This window comes from Cavia porcellus, unplaced genomic scaffold (assembly GCF_034190915.1).
Source record: "Cavia porcellus strain 051 isolate PalLab524CR breed Dunkin Hartley unplaced genomic scaffold, mCavPor4.1 scaffold_14, whole genome shotgun sequence".
Taxonomy (NCBI): Eukaryota; Metazoa; Chordata; class Mammalia; order Rodentia; family Caviidae; genus Cavia; species Cavia porcellus.
Window position 1 is genome coordinate 9,163,725 of NW_026947497.1, and position 23,765 is coordinate 9,187,489.

The 23,765-nt window shown below is 43.7% G+C and overlaps 1 protein-coding gene across 1 annotated transcript in view; it reads left to right on the plus strand.

Moving 5' to 3' along the window:
• Lrit3 (leucine rich repeat, Ig-like and transmembrane domains 3) overlaps positions 1-18,326 on the plus strand; it is a 36,237-nt gene extending 17,911 nt beyond the window's left edge. Inside the window, exons 3-4 of the mRNA XM_003467999.4 lie at positions 10,669-10,974; positions 12,864-18,326. Of these exons, the coding sequence (XP_003468047.2) occupies positions 10,669-10,974; positions 12,864-13,945 (1,388 nt within the window). The 3' untranslated portion in view covers positions 13,946-18,326. The remainder of the gene's footprint in view (positions 1-10,668; positions 10,975-12,863) is intronic.
• The last annotated feature ends 5,439 nt before the right edge of the window (positions 18,327-23,765 follow it).

Genomic DNA, 23,765 nt, shown 5'->3' on the forward strand with positions numbered 1-23,765 from the left:
AAGGCTTCTATCCATCTTGAAAAGGTACAAACAAAGGTGAGAAGATATTTGAGAGTTTTGTGGTGGGGCATGTGTGTAAAATCTATCTGCCACTCCTGACCAGGAGTGTGTCCTCAAAACTGATGGGTAGGAAAGGAAGGGGGTGCCATATGTCCCTGAGGAGAGGTCCTGGCACAGAGATCACAGGTGTGAGTAATCTTAAGAATGATAGCTTTTAGAGAAGGGTATGCAACTATTGGGGCTAAGAGTTTGTATAGGGCCTGTGATCCTATATGAAAACAGTTGTGTAAGTCAGTGATGATGTCTAAGGCCTGTTGATGTGGGAGAACAAATTTAGATCCCTGAAAAATCCGTCCCTGAGTGTTTTGTGTGTAACCTGGTTTATGAAGTAGCTGTAATGGCTCTGGTGAATAATTAGGCTGAGGTAGACTGTTTGGGACTAACGGGAGAAGATGAGAAGGGCAAGTTAACTTGTGTAGTTAACTTGGCTTGTGAATCTGCAAAGGCATTGCCTTGAGCAATAGGATCTGTAGGCATGTATGGGCCTCTACAATGAATAACTGCTGCCTGCTTTGAAAGTTGGGCTGCCTCTAGAAGTTTAAGGATAAGGGGAGCATTAATGATGGGGGTTCTCTGAGTGGTAATAAAACCCCTTTCTTGCCAGATAGAGGCATGAGAGTGTAAAATACTAAATGTATACTTTGAGTCAGTGTATATGTTTATAATCTTGACTTGTGCTAGTGTAAGAGCCCTTGAAGGGCAATAAGTTCTGCCCTTTGTGACGAGGTGCCAGGTGGCAGTGGATTTGCCTCTATAACTTTTGACTGGTTAACTATTGTGTATCCTGCCTTCTTTCAGTTGTCTGTGTTTGTTGAACTGCCATCTATGAACCACGTGTCAAAGGCCAAAGAGAGAGGTGTGCTACTGATGTGAGGGAAAGGGGTGGGAGTCATCTGTAAAAACTCAATACAGTCATGGTGAGGATGGCCCTCTGAGGTGGGAAGTAAGGTGGCTATATTAAGAGGACCACTAGTTGCAATAGAGATGCAAGGGTCTTGAGAGAGAGCTAAGTGTACCTGTTGAAGGTGAGAAGGGGTCATTAGGGCAGGGAGCACCTTATGTGAGATAAGCTCATGTAGGTGATGAGGTGAGTGTACTGTAATAGATTGCCCTAATGTAAATTTTTTAGCTTCCTGTGTCAGGAGGGCTACAGCTGCAAGAGCTCAGAGACAAGGAGCCCATCCTTTTACTGTGTGATCTAACTGTTTTGACAAGTAAGCTACTGCTTGAAAAGAAGGTCCCTTTTTGTGTCCTAGTACACCTATAGCATTGTGGCCCTGACAAGTAGTGTATAGGATGAAAGGTTGGGTGGGATCAGGAAGAGAAAGAGCTGGAGCTTTTAGGAGAGTCTCTTTCAATTTTAGAAAAGAGGCATGTATGGGCCTAGTAGGGTCCAGGGGTTCTGATAAGGGACCCTTAGCAGCCTTGTAGAGGGGTTGAGCTAGGGCTGCAAAGTTAGGAATCCAGAGATGAAAGAAATTAGCTAAATCTAGGAAAGATGTAACCTGCTGTTTAGTTGTGGGCACCTGGAGATCACGAAGAATTGCCTTACGATCTGATGTGATGGAGTGAGTGGTGGGGGTGAGAGCAAGACCTAGGTATTTGACTTTTGGGGAGGCTATCTGGGCTTTAGCAGGAGAGACCCTGTATCCACGACTAGCAAGGAAATTAAGAAAACTAGCCGAGTGGTGCATGGCTAACACATGGGATGGAGAACATAATAGAAGGTCATCTATGTATTGAAGAAGAACACTAGGTTTGAGATCAAGTTCTGTGAGGTCAGTAGTGACAGCTTGACTAAAGAAGTGGGGACTATCTCTGAACCCTTGGGGGAGTACTGTCCAAGTAAATTGTTGAGACCTGAGATTGTCTGGGTCAGTCCATGTAAACGCAAAGAGGTTTTGGCAATCAGGGTGTAGGGGGATAGTGAAGAAGGCATCTTTAAGATCTATAACTGTAAAGTGAGTGGTGGAGGGAGGGATATGAGAGAGCATGGTATAAGGATTTGGCACCACTGGGTGAGTCGGGGTAACAGCACTGTTAATTACCTTAAGGTCCTGTACCAGGTGATAGGACCCATCAGGCTTGAGTACCAGGAGAATGGGAGTATTGTGGGGTGAATGGGTAGGTTTAAGAAAACCATTGTCTAAAAGCCGCTTAATTATGGGTTTAAGTCCCCTTAAATGTTGGGGAGCTATGGGGCATTGGGGAACGCAGGGAAAAATTGAGGGATCCCTGAGACAGATTAAAACAGGTGTGGCATGTGTAGTCAGAGTGGGATTGGATGTGTCCCAAACCATGGGGTCAACCAGAGAAGGAGGAAGAGGGGGGAATGGCTTTGCAATGCATTGTGAGGCTGTTTGGAGGATTAGGGCTGTGGGGAGAGAGAAAGTGAAGGAAAAATTAAGCTTTTGAAGAAGGTCTCTACCTAAAAGTGGTGTGGGACCTGTTGGGATTACTAGAAAGCTATGGGTAAAGAAAAGAGTCTGGAATCTACACGGGACAGGCCCAGTCTAAAAGGTTGATTTGGCTGGCCCTCAATCCCACAACAGAAATCAAGGACTTACTACAAGGTCCTGAAAATTCAGGAAGTACACTATAAGTTGCCCCTGTATCCACAAGCAGAGATATTATCTTACCTGAGACCTCCAGTGAGACTCAGGGCTCCGACAAGGTGACCAGAGTGGGGGCTGTGAGCCTTGAGCCCCATCAATTTTCTGCAGCAAGTCCAAGCAGGTCAGTCAGTGATGAATCTGGCAATGATGGAGTCTCCTGTGAGGGCGAGGAATTAGAGAATGGCTTGACCACTCGCTGATGGCTAGAACAGTCACCCTTCCAATGCTCTTTAAGGTTGCAGTATGGGCAGGGCCCTAGAGGAATGCCAGGGTTAGGGCAATCTTTTGCCCAGTGTCCTTGTTTGCTGCATTTGAAGCATGGTCCAGGTGGGACTCGGGCAGCCACACCTTGTTGTGGACTTCTTGTGTTGGGAGCTCCGAGTGCCACTGCTAAGAGGTCAGACTGATAGTTAGCAAACTTTAATTTTTGAGCTTGCTTCTTCTCTTTTTGAATCTTATCTCTATTGTTGAAGATATGGAAGGTTAATTTAAGTAGATCCCCTTGCAGAGTTTGAGGGCCATGTTCAACCTTTTGTAATTTTGCACGAATATCAGGAGCAGACTGTGAAGTAAGTGTTAACAACAATCATCCCTTCATGAGAGTCTGGGTTCACATAAGTATACTTAATTAAGGTTTCTCAAAGCCGATTTAGGAACACAACCAGGTTTTCATTAGCATCCTGGACCTGTTCTAAAAGCTTGTTGTAGTTAGTATGCTTGTGAGCAATATTATTAAGGCCCATGATCAGACATTGAATCATCTTATGTAGTTTTGTTGAACCTTGTCCATTCTGATAGTTCCAGTTAGGATCTTGGTCTGGCACAGCTACAGGCCCAGGGTCATTATCAGTGGTGTTTGCCTTATGCCTGTGGTCAGCTTCTTCTTGAGCTGCTTGCCACAGCTGAGTTCGTTCTTGTGAGCTGAGGGTGGTATTTAAAATCACATAAACATCCTTAAAATGTAAATCATAACAATGAGTAATAAATTCAAATTGCTTGATATAATTCTGTGGGTCAACAGAGAAGCTACCTAATTTATGGGTAATCTGGGATAGATTAGAAAGGGAGAAAGGCACATGTATATTGACCACCTCTCAGGGCCAGCTTGTTCTCAAAGCGGTAGCAGAGCCTGAGGAGAAGAATGTGGAGTAGAAGGCCATTGGACAGCTATCCGTCTGGTAGATGCGTGTGAGCAATTATCTGCAGAGTGGCTACAGAGCAGCTGCTGCTCACCCTGGGACAAGGAAACACAGGGAGATGGCATCTCACTGTGTGCCTTGCAGCAAGAGAATTGCTGTCGGCAACCGTCATGTGGACCGCAACAGGGCAACTGTTGCTGTTCACAAGAGGAGCCACAAGGGGACGCCCATTGACCGTGAGACCCGTCCGAACATGGCAGCACCCTGTCACGTGGTGGAGGGCTGCAATATGGCGACTGTTCCCGGCATAAGCTGGAACAATCACACTGCTTGCTGAAAGGGCACAATGAACGAGATTGAATGTGGTGGGCGAGTGACGAAAATGCTGCAGAGGGCAGAGTAGAGGTATGTTCGTGGAAGGCAGAGAGGGAGATGATCGCACAGTGGGAGGTACCTTCAGCACAGGTGCAGAGGGACCAGAGCTGCCGAGAGGATCAGGGACAGGGGGAGGGGAAGGTGGTCTAGTGTGAGGTAACGACAAGGAACCAGTTTGGAGGTAGGCAGGTGGAGGCCGGGGAAAAATTGGAGGAACATCGTCAAGCATATCCTGGGGGCACAACGAAACAGGTTGGGTCACGGCAGACCTGGCTAAGAGTATTTGCGTGGGGTTACAGGACTTAATGAGAGAAGGGCGTGTTCTCAGAACAAGGAATGGCTCTATGTATGGAAGTTCTATGACCATGTCACTGGCCTGGCAAAAATCACATAGGGTTTGGAGAATGCAGGGATCAAATGTTCCTTCCTTGGGCCAACGATTGCCAATAAGCAGATAGGTTGGCCAGACCTCCTGGCAGTAAAAAGTTAATGGTTTAGTCTTTATGGTACTTTTAATTTTAAGAGTACGTAAATTGGAAATTAAACATTGTAGAGGTGTTTTTTTTGAGAGTTACAAAATACATTTCCCATGACTGATTCAGGCAAGAAATAAGCCGTGGTCCAGAGAACAAGTCGTCACTGGTTCTGCAGCACCACATGGTGGCTAAGGTTCCAAAAACTCGTATATCCCAGTCGTCACTGAGAGATTTATGAGTGGAGTCCATGTGGGGTCAGTAACAGTTTTGCCCATGAAAGCACAAGGCTTTTTAAGGGAAGTGAGGGATTTTTCAGTGTGGGTGGTCCAAAAATCTCTGCTTTGGGCTATCAGAATTCAAAGAACGTGAGAGATTTTAGAGTGTGGACATAGGTTTGCCCAGAAAAACCCTACCCAGGGCTGTCCTAAGGATGCGAAAATGCCACAGACCCATGCGAACGGGGAGAACAGTCGACTGGGGTGGAGCCCAGCACCAAGAGTTCCCCGGAGAGTGCTCACCTGAAATCATTCTGGTCTGTGGTGAGTGCGGGCAGGTGGCGACAAGTCAAATGGGTCTCGGGAGAGGAAAAAGCACAGAATTAATCCAGGATGTTATCCAGTTCGTGAATCGGCTGGGGGAACTCAACTGGGAACTCAAAACGGGTGTGTCCCAGGGGTCAATCGCCTGCCGATCTGAGTCACAGCACCAAATGATAGGATTCCAAATGATAGGATTATTTCCAAAAGATGTAAAGTATAAAACAAAAGAGGCCTTTATTCTGAGAACATGGAGAGAGATAACCGATACCCCCCAGCCGCTGGAGTCCGGCTATCTCTCCTGCGGGCACGTGGCAGGGGGGTATATAAGTAGCCTAAGCTTAGGGTAGTGCCCTAGGGCCATTAGAGATGCACAGGTATTTCACTGGCACATGTTTGGCGCCAGGGGCAGATTCCTAAGGGTGGGGGGAGATAGAGTTACAGGTAAATCTCCTAGGGGCAGGGGAGACAGGAGCTCCCTGGTTCTGGCTGAGGCTTTTTCAGCCACAGTGTCCGGTCTGCGGTGATGATCTGTTTCTTCCACCAACATTTTCAAATTCTGCCTCATCCTTTGTGATGTCTTTAAGATCTGTTCCTTTGACTAGGAACAAAGGTTTTAAGCCACACCTCATTAACAGCACATTTATAAGTCCCCATTTGGTGCTTCCTTCTGTTTCCTAAGCCACTATCTCACACCAGCAGCCAACCCAGCCCCTAACAATTTGTGCTAAGTTAAGGAAAAAATTTCCACACATCAAGGCAAGGTGTTTGGAAAATATACGGCATTCTAAATGCATTGATTATTATGACAAGCTAAATTTGATGTTTGTTGGTCAAACTAGAAATCAGTCTTCAAAATTCAAGTAATGAAATAGCTATGATGAACATAGAATTTTAAATATAGAATATAACATTTTTAGTGTAGTATTTCTGAACTTTTAAGGTGGCTCATGTATGTTCTCTTTGGGATCTTTTGATTGCTTTTTTCTTTTTTTGATTGCTTGTTTTCCAAGTTGGATATCCTTTCCATTCTCCTAGCCATGATGCTAGCAGGTCTCCCCATCAGAGAGAGCGTGCTGCTCTGTGTGCACTTCCTGGTCCCTGGTGTCACCTGTTTTACATCCGAGAGCAGGTGGACAACTGGATGTGCACTTTGTGAGTGCATCAGCTGTAAGAATGGAGCTCATTCTGTCAAAAACAGATGGCAACAAAGTCAAATTTTTAATTATTTCTAAATTTTGTAGAAATTACTGGTACTTTATGTCTTAACTGACATCATTAATTTGTGTGGATCAGATTGAAAAATTTCAACTCTAATGCTTTATAGTAACATTTAAATGCATGCAACTTAAAACTGGCAAATGTAAACAGGTGGATACAGGTAAAGGAAAATTTCTGAAAGGACTGCACCTTTAAAAGGCTTGAAACAATTGTGAACCTTCCCCTGATTTTAATAAGCAAAATCAGTTCTATTGTTTATTAAAAGGGAATTGGCCACTCTAGTCTGGATTGCAGTCAAAGCAAATAAACTGGTTTCTTATTGTATGGAATTCACATTTTAACTTTTAATTAAGGCAGGCTAGAGTAAGAGAGGTTATTGACTTGAATTATTGAACTTTTTAAACTAGGCATGACTAAGCGGTCTAGATCAATGATGGCGAGTGCCCAAACAATGCAAAACCCATTTACTGCAGTGGGCCAGTGCTGCGATCAAACCTGAGTTTTTTCTAAAACAAACTGTTATCTGATGCTCCATTGCTGGGAAGATTTGGTGGGTGTGCCCTCTGTGCACACAAGCTACGGCTTCGCCTCCACTGGTGTAGATCCATGAATTACTCTCACACCTCATCAATAGATGTAGAAATGGATGACGTGGGCTCTCCCTTGCCACATTCTTCTATGTGTCCCCCGTGACTGTGGATTTCAATGTCGCTTGGCTTCTCCTCTGCTTTTCTCCAGGACATCAGAGCTGGGGAGAGCTCTGGAGTCTGTCAACTCTCTGATGTTACAGATGGGGAAACTGAGGCTCAGCAAAAACAAGGGCACAGAGCTGCCTCTGGCATGTGGGCCCAGTAAAGTTTGTGAAGATGATGTCCTTTCTTATTAGTTTTTGCATATGTCTCTAATTGTATGTAACTCTGGCATTAATATACCGGGTCAACTGATATTTACAATAACAAGCACACATAGCTTTGACTGTCTGTTAGCTGGCATCGTTCCTGCAGCTGCTTTAGGCTCCGCCAGGCCATCACTGCTTCCGTCCACTTTGGTTTTTAGTGGATGATAGATTTATGAGTTTAATCGCCATTCAGCAAAAAATGGGAGTCAGAGTGCAGGGAATTTTCTTCCGTGTGAAATTTGTTACTTCTTCAGAGTTTGAAAGTTTGTATTAAATGAGATTTAAAATATTTTGGTTTTAGCAAAACTGGTTACAGTTCACAGAGATTTTTTAAAACATAAGTCAGACTTTGAGGTAATTTATACGAACAGTTTAATTAACATTCCAAGTACCTCTATGAATTCTTACTGCTGTTGTATATATTCTGCGGACGAGGCTGAGAAGGTCGTCAGATGCCTGCCCACTGTTCTAGGCCTGGGATTCCAGCCAGGACATTAGGTTTCAGAGCCACTCTCACTGACGTAAGAAAAAACTGGAAACTGCTTGCGGCATGAAATCAGGTGAAGGAGCCAGCACTGAAGAGAATGGAATCCAAATTAATATTAGAGAACTGGCCATATCCTCAGGAGATGATGCAAAAGGCAAAGTTCAAGTTCACTTTCCCATGGGAGAAAAGCAAAAATCTAAGACAAAGGACAAACCTGGACACGGTGGTGCACGCCTGGAATCTCAGCACTCTGGGAGGCCGAGGCAGGAGGACTTCAAGTTTGAGCCCAGCCTGGATGACTTAGTGATTTAGGGAAACCCTATCTCAAAATAAAATAAAAACATTTAAGGGATGGAGATGTAGTTCAGTGCAAAGGCTCTCATTTCAACCCACAATGCTGCCAAAATTAGCAAATAAAACAGAACAAAATAAAAGATAAAGACATAAATTTTTATCATCCTGGAGAAAAGCAACCCAATCACTACAACTATTATAATATAGCTATAAATAGAAATGTAGACCGTGAAAATTAACAAATTTCAACCATGGCTACTGTTTTCTAAATTACAGTTCTCTCTTTTCTTCTCGGTGTATGACCATGAGTGAAAAACCATCACCACAGGTCCCTGAGACGCATCCTGCCCTTTCCTACCACAGGCTTCCCGTGGGGCTGTCTTAGGGTGTCACTCTAGGAACCTCAGAGAGCTGTTTTGGACAGAATGCTCTGAAGAATATCTTAGAGACTTCTCAGATTTCAACAAATGATTTTTTTAATTTGATTTTTTGGGGGAGGGACAAATATTTAATGGTGCATTGCTCTCCAGGGAAATGATTACAAATCCAGGAATACACAACCACTAGCTTCTTACCACAACTGCCCTGTAAACTGTTAATGTTTTTCTCTCTAAAATGATCCTCATCTCCCATGAAAACTGTTGCCAGCAGAGAAACCAAAAACCTAACTTTGTGACCCAAAGGAAAAATAGCTTCGTTGATTAACTGATAAAAGCAGAGAACCCGGCACCCTTGCCTGTGCCGTTTTGGCCTTTGGATTCTGGTTGTTTCAGTCTCCCTTCTTCGGCCCTCTCCTGCGAGCTCTCAACACGCTGGAATAAGCCATCAGAAACACATCACGTCTTTGGAGCTCACCGCAGTGTTGATCTCCTTTTCCCCAATCCGCAGCTCTCAACAGACGTTTGGAATCTGAAGGCTCAAAGTGCTCCCCAGAACCCTTTTTTGGGATGCAGCTAGCTCGACCATCGTATTTTCTCAGGTGACGAACACACTGCCCTGCATCTGGCACTTCTGGAGGAGCATGGTCAGCTCAGTCAGCAACTGCTTGCTCTCCAGCAGCACCATCCTGGTGACAGCAAACAATATTATAGACTCATCCTGGATTAGGATTTTATTCTGACGTCCTTTTTGAGGATTTTGGAGAGGCTGGTGTTAAGCTTGAGGACTAAAATGTTCCCCAAGTTCTTGTGCATGGGGGAAGTGATTTGATCTTGGGGTGCACTGTCCTCTTTAGTAGCTAAGCTAAATTTTGGGAGGCAGGGCCCTGTTGGAAGTGGGTCACGGTGATGTGGAAGGTGTATGTTCATCCCCAGATCTGCCGCTCTGTTTCTCTCTGCTCCTTCTCCTCCACCAGGCCCTCTGCCATTTTGCTGTTGCCTTGGAGCCAGCCAATCGTGGATTGGAACCATGAGCCACAACAAATGTCTCCTCCTCTGAGCTGTGAGTGTTCGGCTTTGTGTCACGGCCCCACAACAAAGCAATGAGGAGGAAGGCTTTGTGACTGAACCCATGAACCTGGGATGTCCTGGTGCCTTGATATGAACAGTTGTTTACCCACTGTCTCTCTTTACATGATACTCGAGAGAAGCCACCTCTCAGCAGCTTTGGCACCGAACAGAAACATCCCCTGTGGATCACCCCTCACCGAGTGTGTGTTGACTTTCCACGCTTGCCGCAGGCGACAGCATTGTGGGGCTCTCTGCCACTCCACAGACAGGACAATTTCTCCTTAATTTCCATAACTTTCCCCTCATGTTCCTTCAAGCTGTCCTGGACAGACAGGTTCCTGATGGACAGATGAATTCTGCTTCAGCTCTGCAGGACAAGGCAAAGCCTGCAGCAGCAAGCTTTACTTACAGCTGGTCCTCTTTGAAAAGAAGTTTAGGCCAGTCACTTCCAGGTCCTGACCAAGTCACCTGTGTGTCTTATTGGCCTTCCCAGTCTCATCTCCTGTGTCTACCAGTGTCTCACCACATGAGTTTGCTACATAGAACTCGTGTTAAATCCATGTCTTTACATGTCACCGGCCCTGACATAGTGAGGTATGTTAGGTTGTTCTTGATGCCCCCCTACTGGGATGCTGTTAGTCCATTCAGAGACCCCAGACACATCTAGGTGACTGTCTTTCAGGTGTTCTGTGCTACCTGGAGCCAAACCTTGGCTCTAACACTGATTAGCTATGAGACCTTGGTCAACATTTTGGCCTCTCCATCTCAGCATCAGTGGTGACCTTGACTACTAAGTGCTTTGTTTCTCTTTATCGCTAAAGTGGGAACAAGAACACTGTTTTCCTCGCAAGTTGCTGGGGTTAAATGGGCCGCCAGCAGACCTGGCACAGAGGAAATGCTTGTTGAGTGTCAGCTACGGCTATTAATGGTCTGACCTAATGCACAGGATATGGACCTTGAGATTATTGGATTGTGAGGCAAAAGGGACACGGAGGTGACTGCTTTGTCCTTCAAAGCATGCCTGTTAGGGAGATACTGTAGGCATCAACTTCCCATGAGACTCTCATGCAAGTGGAATTTGTAAGAATAACCTTGTCACCCTTCTTTCCCCCGGCTCAGGTCTGCAGGACAACCCCTGGTCCTGTGACTGTCACATTTCCACAGTGATTGAGCTGTCCAAGGTTGCTGACCCTGCTGTGGTGCTGCTTGACCCCCTAATGCTTTGCAGTGAACCCAAGCGCCTCTCCGGGATCCCGTTCCAGAAGGCTGAGCTGGAGCATTGTCTGAAGCCTTCGGTGATGGCCTCGGCCACCAAGCTCACATCTGCCCTGGGAAGCAACATCCTGCTGCGGTGCGATGCCACGGGCTTCCCCACCCCTCAACTCACGTGGACCAGATCTGACAGCTCGCTGGTAAATCACACAGGTATTGGTTCTGTTCACAGAGGTCTGAACTTAACCTCATGGTTCTGGGCAACTTGAAGCTGGCTGGTTAACTCTAATAAAACCTGCCATGACTGCTGGATGCTGGGGCTTATTGAGGGCTTTTGCTATTGTTTTTCAAGACTAGAGGTCAAACCCAAGTCTTCGAGCTTGCTAGGCAAAAGCTCTTCCACTGAGCTGTCCCTGTAATCCATTTGATGCAAGGGATCTGAAGACTATATTACTGGTTAATATTTTCTTCAGTTTATTTAATGACCTAGAAAGCATTACACAACCTAAAGTAGAAAGCAACATGATACAGTAGACAGACGATTCCTGACCAGTCTTTTTCATCTTGGCTAGAGCTTCAAAATATATAACCATGGCTAGGCATGTGGTGCATGCCTCTCATTCCAGCACTTAGGAAGCTGAGGCAGGAGGATTGCCTTGAGTTTGAAGCCAGCCTGACCTACATAGTGAGTTCAAGGCCAGCCTAAACTACATAGCAAGACTTTGTCTCAAAAAAAAAATGTATAACTGGTAAAAACCTTTTATAAAGAGACATCCATATGAGTTGCTTACTTTAGGATAGTTGTGTAAATAATAAATCACACAGACAACTTAGTATGGAGAAAAAGTACAATTTTCAGAAATAGTGATTACACAGACTATGTGGATCCTACTCTGACCAATCCATGTGTTGGCCTCAGTTTTAACAATGACATCCTAACAATGACAGGGGTATATTTTTAAAATGCTTCAAAATTAAATTAAAATGGAGGTTATAAAATAAAACTTGATGGACAAAGTTAAAGTTTAATATTTCTTTTTTAAATTATTATTATTATTTTAAAGGGGGTAAAATTAAACACAACAAAATAGAACAAAATAGGACATAAGAAAGCAATGTAAGAGATATAAATTTCAAAGCTAGATGACCTGAGATCTTCACTGTCTATCTATTGTCTCTTGTTTTCTTCCAAATATTTGTCCATGTCTTCAAAAGTTAATATTTCCATACATAGTTACTAAACAATTCACAGTTTAAGCTTGAGTTAATTTTGGGATATCCTGTTATGTACATTATTCTTCCTTAGAAAGCTTCTGGAATCAAGACAGAATGGAAATACAGTCACTAAAATAAATACTTTATTTTAGTGTTTAGGAAAGCAAAAGTCCAATTTTGTAAAAACAATATTCTGCAAAGAAATCTATAATTTAGTGTGTCTGGGTTAAATATACAATGAATATCATCAAATACAAATGATGACTCTTCCATGTTAGAAAAAGATCCTTCTGGCTTTGGGGGCAGATGCATTTAATTACAGTGAAAAATATCTTGAGAAATGTTTAATTAAGTTCTCACAATAAACATCCTAAAGAATCACAGTTAAAAGTGGGAAGGGATTTTTAAGATTAATTTGTCTTTTTGAGACAGGGTTTCAGTGTGTAGTTCAGGCTGGCCTTGAACTCACAGTGATCCTCCTGCGTCAGCCTCCCAAATGCTGGGGTTATAGGTGTGTACCACCATGCCCTATCAATATTACTTTGTCTCATCCCTTTATTTTACAAATGCAGAAACAGGTCTAACGACACAAATTGATTTGTCAAAAATCATGTACCTTTTAGTGGATAAGAGTTCAGTTAAGTCTCCTGATTTCCATCCCCACATCTTTTAAAATACCATTCCCTGCCAACTCTCAGAACAGCTGGCGGGTCCTGGGCCTCTTGTGAACCACTTGTAGAGCATCACCCATGGTCAGATTTCTGGGCAGCGCGCCTGCCTGCTGGTGGTGGCGAGCAGGACAGGTAGCTGGGTGTTTCCTCCTCGGCCAGCCTGGGTGTTGAGCTTTGCCCTTTTTTCTCACAGAGCACACATTTGTTTTTTTTCAGTAATTCAAGAATCTCCAGGAGACGGAGTCAGATGGTCCATCATAAGCTTGACAGGCATTTCTTACAAGGATGCTGGTGATTACAAATGCAAAGCCAAAAACCTGGCTGGGGCATCTGAAGCTGTGGTGACCGTGACGGTGGTCGGAGTTGTCACAACCACCTTATCACCCGACACTTCTGAGAGCAGAACGGGAGGTCACCCTGAGCCAGAGGTCCAGCCAGGACCTGGCCGATTGACGTCCACAGCCCTGTCCCTGTCCTCCCCCAGGTCCTCTTTGTCCTCTTCTTTGTCCCCTGCTTCTTCCACTTCTCTCCCTGCTCCCACCGTGTCTCCCCGCTCCGCTGCTGCCCTGTCCTCCTCTCCTGTCTCCTCCGTGGCTTCTTCAGTGACCCCGAGAAGCGGCATTTCATCAGAGGACAGCAGGGCCGGCGGGCGCTCTCTGCAGCTGCTCCCAGAGGCCCAGAGGGACGGAGCCCAGCGTCTCCCGGCCAGCGCCAGAAAGGCAGAAGAGCTGGCGCCCGTGGGGACCGATGCCACCATAGAGGACCTGAGGGTGGTCAGCGAGACGGGGGAGAGCGTGACCCTGACCTGGAGCGGGGTCAACGCCACGCAGCGCTCCGCGGTCACCGTGCTGTATTCCAAGTACGGCGAGAAGGACCTGCTGCTGCTGAACGCGGACTCCAGCGACAACCAGGTCACCATAGATGGCCTGGAGCCGGGCAGGCAGTACGTGGCCTGCGTGTGTCCCCGGGGAGAGCCGCCCCGCATGGACCAGTGTGTCACCTTCTCCACCGACGCGGCGGGAGCGGAGGACCCGCAGTGGCCTTTCCTCGTCGTGGTCACCAGCGCTGCCTGTGTGGTCGCGGTGCCACTGATTTGCTTTTTACTGTATAAAGTTTGCAAACTGCAGTGTAAGCCGGAGTCTTTCTGGGAAGATGATCTGGCCAAGGAGACTTACATCCGGTTTGAGACTCTGTCGCCCAGGTCCCAGAGCCTCGGGGACCTCTGGACTCGAAGGCACAGAGAGGACTCCGAGAAGCTGCTGCTGTGCTCCGGGTCAAGCGTGGAGTCGCAGGCTTAAAAGTGGGGTCTGCAGGCCGGAGTATTATTGCTGAGTTCTGCAGCCTGGGCCAGGGTGAGCTGCAAAACTAAGGCTCTGCGGTGCGGCTGACCCTCCGTTTGGGAAACACAAGTGGTTTGAAAGCAAGCACCATGCGATTTCCAAACTGAAAGGACACTTTTGATGATTTTTGTGTGGAGGATGGCTGCAGAAATAATTTCTTGGGCACTGCTTCATATATGAACAATAATTCTTACAGTTAGCCCTTAAAAATAAACTCGTGTAAAGAGAGTTATAACAAGTAGGCTTTGCATTTTTAAAAAACATAATTTTTGAACAACGAAGACAGATTAGCATAAGCGGTTAAGCCTTGATGTTCATTCATGTGCAGAGTGTTTTACTGAGGTCACTGTGGACTTCGAGGCTGCTGCTGGGGGCACGAGCATGCAGTGGTGAAGAATTTGGGGTTCACTGAGGTTTAAATACATCTCAGTGCGGAGGGGTGGTTCTGTGTCTCTGTATCCTTATGCATCATCATACTGGTGAGTCATGTTCATATTTCATGTCAAAATATTTTCCCTTGTCCCTAGAAATACAAAGATGAGCATGACCAATACACCATGTATATCTGTGTGTATGTATATATACATAATTTTAACATGCTGATTGTGATAAATACAAAGTAATGTGCTAATTTTAAAACAATGTCTTTGATATTTTTCTTCTCTCTCTCTTTTCATTTGTTTTATTCTTTTTTTTAACCTTTTTGGTCAGGAGATGTACCGATAGCCAAATGACCACAAGCCAAGCTGTTTTCTTGTCTTTTGCTGCATTATATTTTGATTCTCTGGACAAAAACAATGATTCTGAAATTACTACTATTTGAAAGTCTGTTTTTTTAAGATCCCAAAGTGTTAGTTTAGGGTTCTGAAAGAAAAACTTCATTAGACTCATTGGTCAAGTTTTTATTAGACTCATTGGTCAAGTTTTTTTAGGTTTAAAACGTCAGGGAAATTGGAGTAGGTTAGTGAATACATAGGAAAGAGACTTCATAACTGATAATTAGGTTTTTGTTTTAAAGAACTGTTCATTAAGTGTAGTAGATTATGAGAGATCGTGGCTGAGACCAACAGAAGCTGAGAGGCCCCCTCTGGTGTTTCATAGGGCAGCCGAGTGCATCACTCAGCAGTATGATGCGACTCGCTGGAGATGTCCCCAAGGCCCTCAGCAGAGGCAGCTGTTATCAACCTTAGAATAAACCACAGCTCGTGAGAGCTGAAACTCTGTGAAAAATGCCCAGTAACGGCCAAGGGCGGACACAGGTATCAAAAAGGGGAAGGGTGCTTGTGACACTGAATGTGCTCCCCACCGTCACCTGTGCTCCCAGTGGTCCCCAAGCCCTTGCCTCTGGTCCGCTGTACCTCTCTCTCTTATGGAGTAATGCCAGAATGAATTGCTGGGGCATCATCCCATGCCGAGACACACCTTTGAAGGGGAGAAATCACCCTTGGGAGCTGGCTCACTGGGACCCCTAACACCCTTGAGCCATGGAAACTGGCCATGAGGGTAAGACTCATGGAGGCCAGAGGGTAAGGACACTGTTTCTGCAGGAGAGTTGGATGACAGGCAGCCCTGCAGGCACCTACAGGTGAGCTCTCTCCAGGGACAATGTGACTTCTCCAGAGCCGTGCCAACCTCTATACATCTGCAGGGTGCAGCTGCGAGCAATCTATGAGCAATGCAATCAACCTGCCTGATGATCCAGAGGGTTGGAGGCTGCGGAATGATGACCAGAAGCTTGTCAGGCATCTGCTAGTCAGGCCACAGTCGCACCCGTCACCACCCAGTCCATGGTTAGGAAAGCAGGCACCATCTGCACAGTGAACTTGGATAAGGAAAGACATTTCCTGCCACCTCTGGACTGGGCTGGAAATTCAACATCTGCTCAAAGATCTGAGAGAAGCCAGGGAGAGAGGTGCTTGCCTGTCAGGAACTCCCAGGTCAAGAAGGGCAACAATGGTAACCATTTTTGATCTCCTGATATTCTATTTTTGCATCATGTACTATGCCCATCCTTCTGTTCTAACCGACTCTGTTTTGTTTAGTCACATTAGGTTTTACTCTCTTCAAAAAAAAGTAATAAGAACTGTGGGAGTAAAAAAACCCAAAAAGTGTAATTGTCATTGTAAAAAAGAGAGGAAAGGAAGATAGTCTAAGGGATATAACTGCATGTATGTTTGAGTGTGTAGGATGGAAAACCATATTACTGAGCTTTTGTTGGATCATTGAATGGAACTGTCTGCAATCTCACTGTATGAATGTCCACTTTATATGCTTTAATTTTATAATTTTGGACAACTGTTTCTAAGATGACAATATGTAACCTATTAACTAGTGATTTCTTACTGTATTTTTTTTCTTGAAATTCTGTATTATTTGTACCCTTTTACTGCTTTGGTTTTTTTTTATTGCCTTTTTTTTCTCTTTAAATAAAAAAAAAAAAGAAGGGCAACAGCAGGATTCTATCCCTGAAGATGACAAGATTGGTTCCTTACTTAAAGATCCTGTGAGACTTGTGCTGAGAGCACAGCCAGGCTGGGTCTGCACAGGGCTGTGGGCACCCAAGGCTCCACGCTCAGCCAGTGCATGGGCTGCTCACGCCTGGCAAATAGCACGCCCAGCTTGAGCCTCCTTATGGAGGCCTGAGAGAAGGTGCGTGCAACCAAGGAAGATGAGAGCAACTGAGACACTCAGGCAGGCAGCAGGGGGTTCACCTGACTGCCACTGCACAGGACAGGGCACCCCAGGGAGGCCCCCAAACGAGCTAGGGCTTTGCAACGCTAACTAACTAGCCCTTGACCTGGCCCAGGCTGTCCAGTCTGCAAGCCTATGGTTCATGTGGAAGTACTTCCCTTCATTACTGCACAGATTTGGGCTGGGCCCTGGCTGGGCACTGGCTGGGCACCAGCTGGGCACCCGTTTTCCACAGGCAGCTGTTATCCCCAGCCTCAGGGTCCATGGTAGCTGCTTCTCATCCTCTCAGAGTAAAACCCCCCCCTGCACAAGATGATGTCAATGTCTAGGAAGTCATCTCCAGCGCACACAGTGTCCCTACATGATACTCTGAGTCCTGCGGGTCTCGACGGCCGCTTTGTGGCTGGCCTCTGCTCTGCAATCAGCAATGCCAGCCCCGTTGCTCTGTCCTCATGCAGTCACCTCCTCAGGCCGTGGGGCTTTGCCCAGGCTGCCGCTCCCGCTTCCAGCGACCTGCATCCTACACCCACTTGTGGTTTCGCTATACCAAGTCACTGATGACTCCACAGTGGGGTCGCTGACTGTCCCCACCACAAGGCCACTCTGGCCAGCCACAGAGAGGCCATCTTCAGGCCAGCTGAGGATGCTCTGACTGACCTTTGACCACCAGTGCACACCTTTGAGTCAAACCCTTGTCACTTCTTCCCTTGCTCCTGGGGACACTGGTCCATCTGAGCCCCTCTCCTTGTCCCTCGATTTCCATGTGGGACACTGGACTTTGTCCTCTCTGCCAGTGCTGCTCAGCTCTGACCAGACTGCTCTGAAGATGCTGCCTGATCTGGTCTTACTGTCATAGTTAGCCTTCCCCTGGGGTGCCCTTGGCATGATCAGGGCTCCTGGCTGGCCCCCATCACCTCACTGCCTCCACAGCAGCACCATGGCCCTGTTCTGGTGGCTGTCCCTTGCCCCAACTCAGACTCATCCACCCATTTCTCAGCACCCCGACCTGGACCCTGGTAGTAGTAGAAATTCTGTCACATGCTGGGCCACAAATACCCAGCCGGGGCTGCTGCGGCTGGCATGAAACCACTTAGATTCTCCAGCGTGAAGATTTTGGAGTGGAAAACAGATTTCTGAAGCTGCATCAGAGTCCTGAAGTATTTGGAGAAGCAAGTTCTAAAAAAAATATGTTTTGTGTAAAACACATGCTGACTTTAATGAACCATGTTTTCAAAAATATAATACAAGCAAGTGGGCAGTATACAATTGTTCACTTTAAATGATTCTTATTAAAAACAAAGGTTACTTTAAGCATGATCTGCACAGACGAAGAGGACCACTGTGGACGGATGGCCCCTCAGACTCCCGCGTTTCCTTTCCTGCTGTGATTTTCTTCCCTTCGTGGTCTGAGTCTCTTTGGTGCTTTCATCTCTGAGTACACTGATTAAAAACCTAATAGTTTTTAATTCAGTTTTCATTGTTAGGATTAAAATGGATTTTTGCAGATAATTTTGTGTTTCGCTTCAATTTATGTTAGACTAGCTTATTTCAAATTAAAAAGGTTGCAAATCTTTCATTTCTTGACTGTGCTATGTCATGCAATTTTATTGCCATGTATTTACAAGGCTCATGTAAATGAAACACCACCATATTAAAATTCCCCTGACTATGGGAGAACGGTAGAGGTTTCTGAGCTACAGGGTGGGTACAGAGGGGTGTCCGTGTTACACAAAGGCAGGTTACTGGACAAGTGAGGAGACCTGCACCTCCTGCCATGATGACATAAATGAATGACTGCTCTCAGAGCCAGAATCAGTGACAGCTGGGCTTAGTTCTGACCACGAGGACACTTGGGTGGTGGTGGTGGGGGCTGGGTACCTGAGAGGCTCTTGTCCCTCAGCTTGGTCTTGACACATGTGATGTGTTACGAGTAACATACCACTAGTAGTGAAAGCACAAAGACGCTGAGCCGTCTACTTTCCAGCATGCATATATCTGAACGTGACAGTCAGCCCAGTAATTGTATTGCTGTCACACCTCAAGCGGTGAGGCAGGCTGACACTAGAGCAAGCGATTTGGAAGGTTGTGTAATCGATGGCGTGACTTGACCCAGAGCAAGCCTGACTTTGTCCCTGTATGAGGCCATTATACGTGGCAATTAGGAAAGAGTTCAGTGTTAAGAACCGACTGAGCGTGCAGTGATGTGTCATGACATGAAAGAAGCTGAAGTCTCCAGGCTTTCAAGGCATCCTGAAAAGGGAACACTTAATAGGCAAGTGCCCTGGCTTTGGAAAACTTTTACAAAAAATTCAAAAGCTATTTCATTTTGGCCCATAGATTTGCACCCCCTTGAAACCAGCTGGAAGGGACTCCCCACAGAGGAACCTGGCACAGTGTGAGTATAAAAATAAGTAAAGGTGGCAGTGAATTATAACCTGCTGAATAAGAATCTGGGTCTCTACTGATAATGGGTAAATAGAAGGTAGACTGTGAAATCTCTACGTTAAAGCAGAAGTCTGGTAAAATAGGAAAGAGAAGAGCTGGGGAATCATCATTTTGTAATAATCGTAGTGAGACTGGTGTGGGAAAGCCTCACCAGAGCACGATAAACCTTGAGGGAAAGGACTGAGGAGGATAAGGACACTGCCACCTTCTGCAAAGGTCTCCCCCCAACTGCTCAGTACTGTGGTGGGCAACAATAGCAGCTAAACACTGGATGAGCAGGACAGTGAAGATCTCCAGTGGACTTGCTTTGAAATCTGTGTTCTTTAAATTGTTTCCTTATGAACTGTTCTGTTCTGTATTGTCATGTTTAATCTTACCCTCTTTAAGATAAAAAACAAGTGTGTAGGATTGATAACCATATTACTAAGTTTTTGTTGGATCACTGAGCAGAACTGTTTGCAGTGTCATTATTTGAATGTCACTTTGTGTGCTTTAATTTTGCAACTTGAACAACTATTTCTAAAATGACAATATGTAACTTATCAACTAGTGATTTCTTACTGTTTATTTTTCTGAAATTTGTATTATTTCTACACTTTTAATGTTTTTTTCTCTTTAAATAAAACAACAACAACAACAAAAACATTGGGTGAGCAGAACAGTGCCCTGATGAGGAAAACAAAATGAGCACAGCTGATAAAGGAACAGCAGGCAGAAGGTGCCTCTGGATGTAATTTCGTGCGAAGGATATAATACCACTTTCGTAGTACCCTGCCTGGGATGCTGTAAACTGAATTTTGTCATGAGCAGACAAACCCAAATTGAGAAATAGTCAAAATACAACCAATTGGTATCTTTAAAAATACCTATATTTCTGGGCATGGGGGCACATGCCAGCACTTGGGAGCCCGAGGCAGGAGGATTGTTGCAAGTTTGAGACCAGCCTGGGGTACAAAGTGAGCTCAAGACCAGCTTGAACTGCATAGTAAGACCCTATTTCAAAAAACAAAAAACAAAATAACCCAAAAAAACAAAAAAAACCACCAAAAACAACTATGTCATTAAAGAAAGACCAAGGAGTCATTTCAGATAAAAGGAAACTAAAGACTAAGTAACAACTACATGTAACATGGTATCCCTAAAGTGGAAAAGAAAATGTACAAAGTGTGTTATTGAGATAATTTTAAAAAATGAGATAAAGATGGTTTATTGGGTAAAAAGTATATAGATGTTCAGTTCTTGAATTTACTGACTGTATCGAGATTATATAAGAAAGTAAAGTCAGTATATATCCTGAGGAGGAACATGATATTAAGAATTAAGTGGACATGAGGACTTGGGGTATATGGAACATATTTTCAAATATACATTAAGCGAGAAATTGATTAAGCAGTTGTGGTGGAACTATTTAACTACTAGTGAACCTGAATGAAGGATATTTTGGAGTTCCTTTGCAACTCTCTTGTAAGTTCGCAATTATGACAAAGCATAAAATAATATACACATATATGCTATATATAATAGTAGATAATATAATGTACAACATATTTCTGCATATACTATATTATATTGCTATATCATAATAGATCATATATGTATGTAGATCAAAGACTGAAATGAAGGTTGAAAATGGAAACCTGGCTAAGAAGTCCCCTCTCTGTTATAGAGAAAAACCTTTCATGGAATTATTTTTGTTCTTATTGAGGGCTTATATGATATTTGTTTTTCCTCTGTTCTTACATGTGCTCATGGAAAATTACATGAGGACATCCAAGAACCTAAGTGAACAGGGTTGTTATAGCTTGTTAAAGAAACCCTAACTCTGAAGAAGAAGTAGTGAAAAACTGAACATTAACCTTGCTGTTCATGCAACTAAAGTATCCTACATCTTTAGGCAGAATTCAGGGTTGCATGTGTATTATTGGACTATGACTGCTTATTTAGGCATTTTTGGTATTTGTTTGTATGTGACCTGTGCCAATTAATAGCCAATTTCCAAACACAGCAGCTTGGTTCTCTTTCTTTTGGACTAGTGGAGCAGTTTCCTTAGCTCTGGAAAATACTTACAAACTCAGCATTTACTGAATTTTCTTTCCTCAGGGCTCTCTTCGTCTCCCCTCACCTCTGTCTGTCCTGATATCCTTTTCACCTTAGCAGATCCTCATTTCACTCCAGCGTCTTGCCCGTTTGCAACATTGGACACTTACTGTTATTTTGAGAGTATTGCTCCAAGGATGTGTCCTGGCTTCTTTACACACGTGTGTGTGCCTGTGTGTGCATGTCTGTGTGTGGGCGCATGGCCTTCTGATTCAGGTGCCTGGTCCTGCAGTCCTCTATTGGTGTTAATACAGACTTCTTGATGTGTGGCTGCAAGTTAATTGGCTGGCGTCCTGTTTTAGAAGTCAGACTCTCAAAAGGAAGTGACTATGTTGTTGATTTCCCAAAACAGTATGTGATTGTTATCATTATGACCAGACAAACTCCTCTGGCAAACACAATTTTATGGCTCCAATATTTACCAATATATTTAACTAGTCTAGGCCAATTATTGTCTTTTTACTCAGTGGCAGGAAAATCCTTATCAAAGATAACAAAAAATGAAAAACAATCAGTTATGTCTCCACCAAGAGAGTCCAGACATAGATTGTGTGATCAGTATAGAATGCATGCTTGGTTAATTCATTCATTCATTTATTCAATTGATGCCCTCATAATTGCTATGGGATTAAAAAGGGAAAAAAAGGAAGAGAAAAGCCAAAAACAAGTTAGTTATACTAATAATGTCTCTTAGTTCTTTGAAAAGGAAGGTTTGTGTTTATAACAAGTGGAGAATTTTGTATGACCATATTTCGTAATCTGAGTAACAACTTTAAAGATAACAATATGCAATATATTAGCTATTATTATTCTCCTATTATTTTGTTATGAAATTTTATTTTACTTTATTTTCCATAAAATTAAAAAAATAGATTCAAATAGCCAGGAGATTAAAAATTCCATTGGAAGCATATATAGGAGAATGAGCCAATGTGAAAGCAAAATATCAGATATAAAAAGTGAGATTGTGATTAGTGATCATGAAAAGAAAAATTTGAAAATCTTGTGGTAAGGGAACATGAGAAATCAGCAGCTCCTAGATAATGCAAAGAAAAATAACATAAGATTAATTTGCATGAGTGAAAAGGTAAGAGACAGCACAAATGGTAGAAAATGTCCCAAGTATGGAAAAAGAATTTGATAAGTGAGGCATATAGAACTCCAATTAGCCATGGTCAATAAAGGTCTATCCTAAGACATATACTAGTCAGGATTTCAGGAGATCAACAAATGAACAGAACATTAAAAAAATTAAAAGGCAAGTCATTTATAAAGGAAAGCCTGTCAGAATCACAGCAGACTTCTCAACATAAGCCCCTAAGTCACAGAGAGCTTGGAGTGAAGTATTTCAAGCCCTAAAGGAAAACAACCTCCAGCCCAGACGGATCTATCCAGCAAACCTAAGCTTCAAAATTGATGGAGAAATGATATAGTTTCTTGAGAAAGAACATCTGAACAAACTCATTCTTGCCAAACCAGTTCTCCAAAATATTCTAAAGGACATTCTAGAAAGAGATAACAAGCACCATAACTCTATGAATCTCAACATAATAAATCCTGCAGGCAAAGCAAGCTATTAAACAGACAGAGAAAAAAGAGAAGACACAAAAAGAAAATAACATGACAAGTATAATTCAACCCATATCACTTATAACTATCAACGTAAATGGTCTCAGTTCACCAGTCAAATTATACTGGCAGAATGGATCAAGAAGCAAGATCCAAAATATTCTGTCCACAAGAAACTAATTAAAAAAAAGAAATTCATAGACTGAGAGTCCAAGGATAAAAAACAATACTTTATGAAACAGGAGCAATTATCCCATACTTATTATCAGACTGTAGTACAGTAAAATTGGAAATCAATGGCAAAAAAACCATGAAAATTTCATAAACATATGGAAATTAAATAACACCCTCCTGAACAACCAAGAGGCCACAGGTGAAATTAAAGAAGAAATATACAGTTTCTTCAATTAAGTGATAAAACAATATAACATACCAGAAGTTATGGGATGCAATTAAAGCAGTTCTAAGAGGGGGATTTGTAGCAGTGAATACCCATATCAGGAAAGCAGAGCAAGCGCAAATAAACAAATTAATGATGAACCTCAGACTTCTAGATAAAGCAGAGCAGATTGAGCTAGAAGTTCACACAAGGGAGAAAATTATAACAATCAGCAGAAATTAGCATATTAGAGACTAAGAAAACAATGTAAAGAGTCAATGAATCAAAGAATTTGTTCTTCAAAAGATTAAATAAAATCAACAACCCCTTGGGGTTTTAAGAGTAGGAAGAGTTTATTGAAGGAGAGCTTCTGTCTAAGAGGGACACAAGTGGCCTGGAAAGCAGGCCACTGATTTTAACAAAAAGGAAAAGATTCAAATGTATGCAATTAGGAATGAAACCACAATGGACCCTGCAGAAGTCCAGAAGATCATCTATACCTACTTCTAGAACTTGTATTCTAATAAGATGGAAAATGCAGAAGAAATGGACAGATTCCTATATACATATGCATTACCAAAGCTGAATCAAGAAATA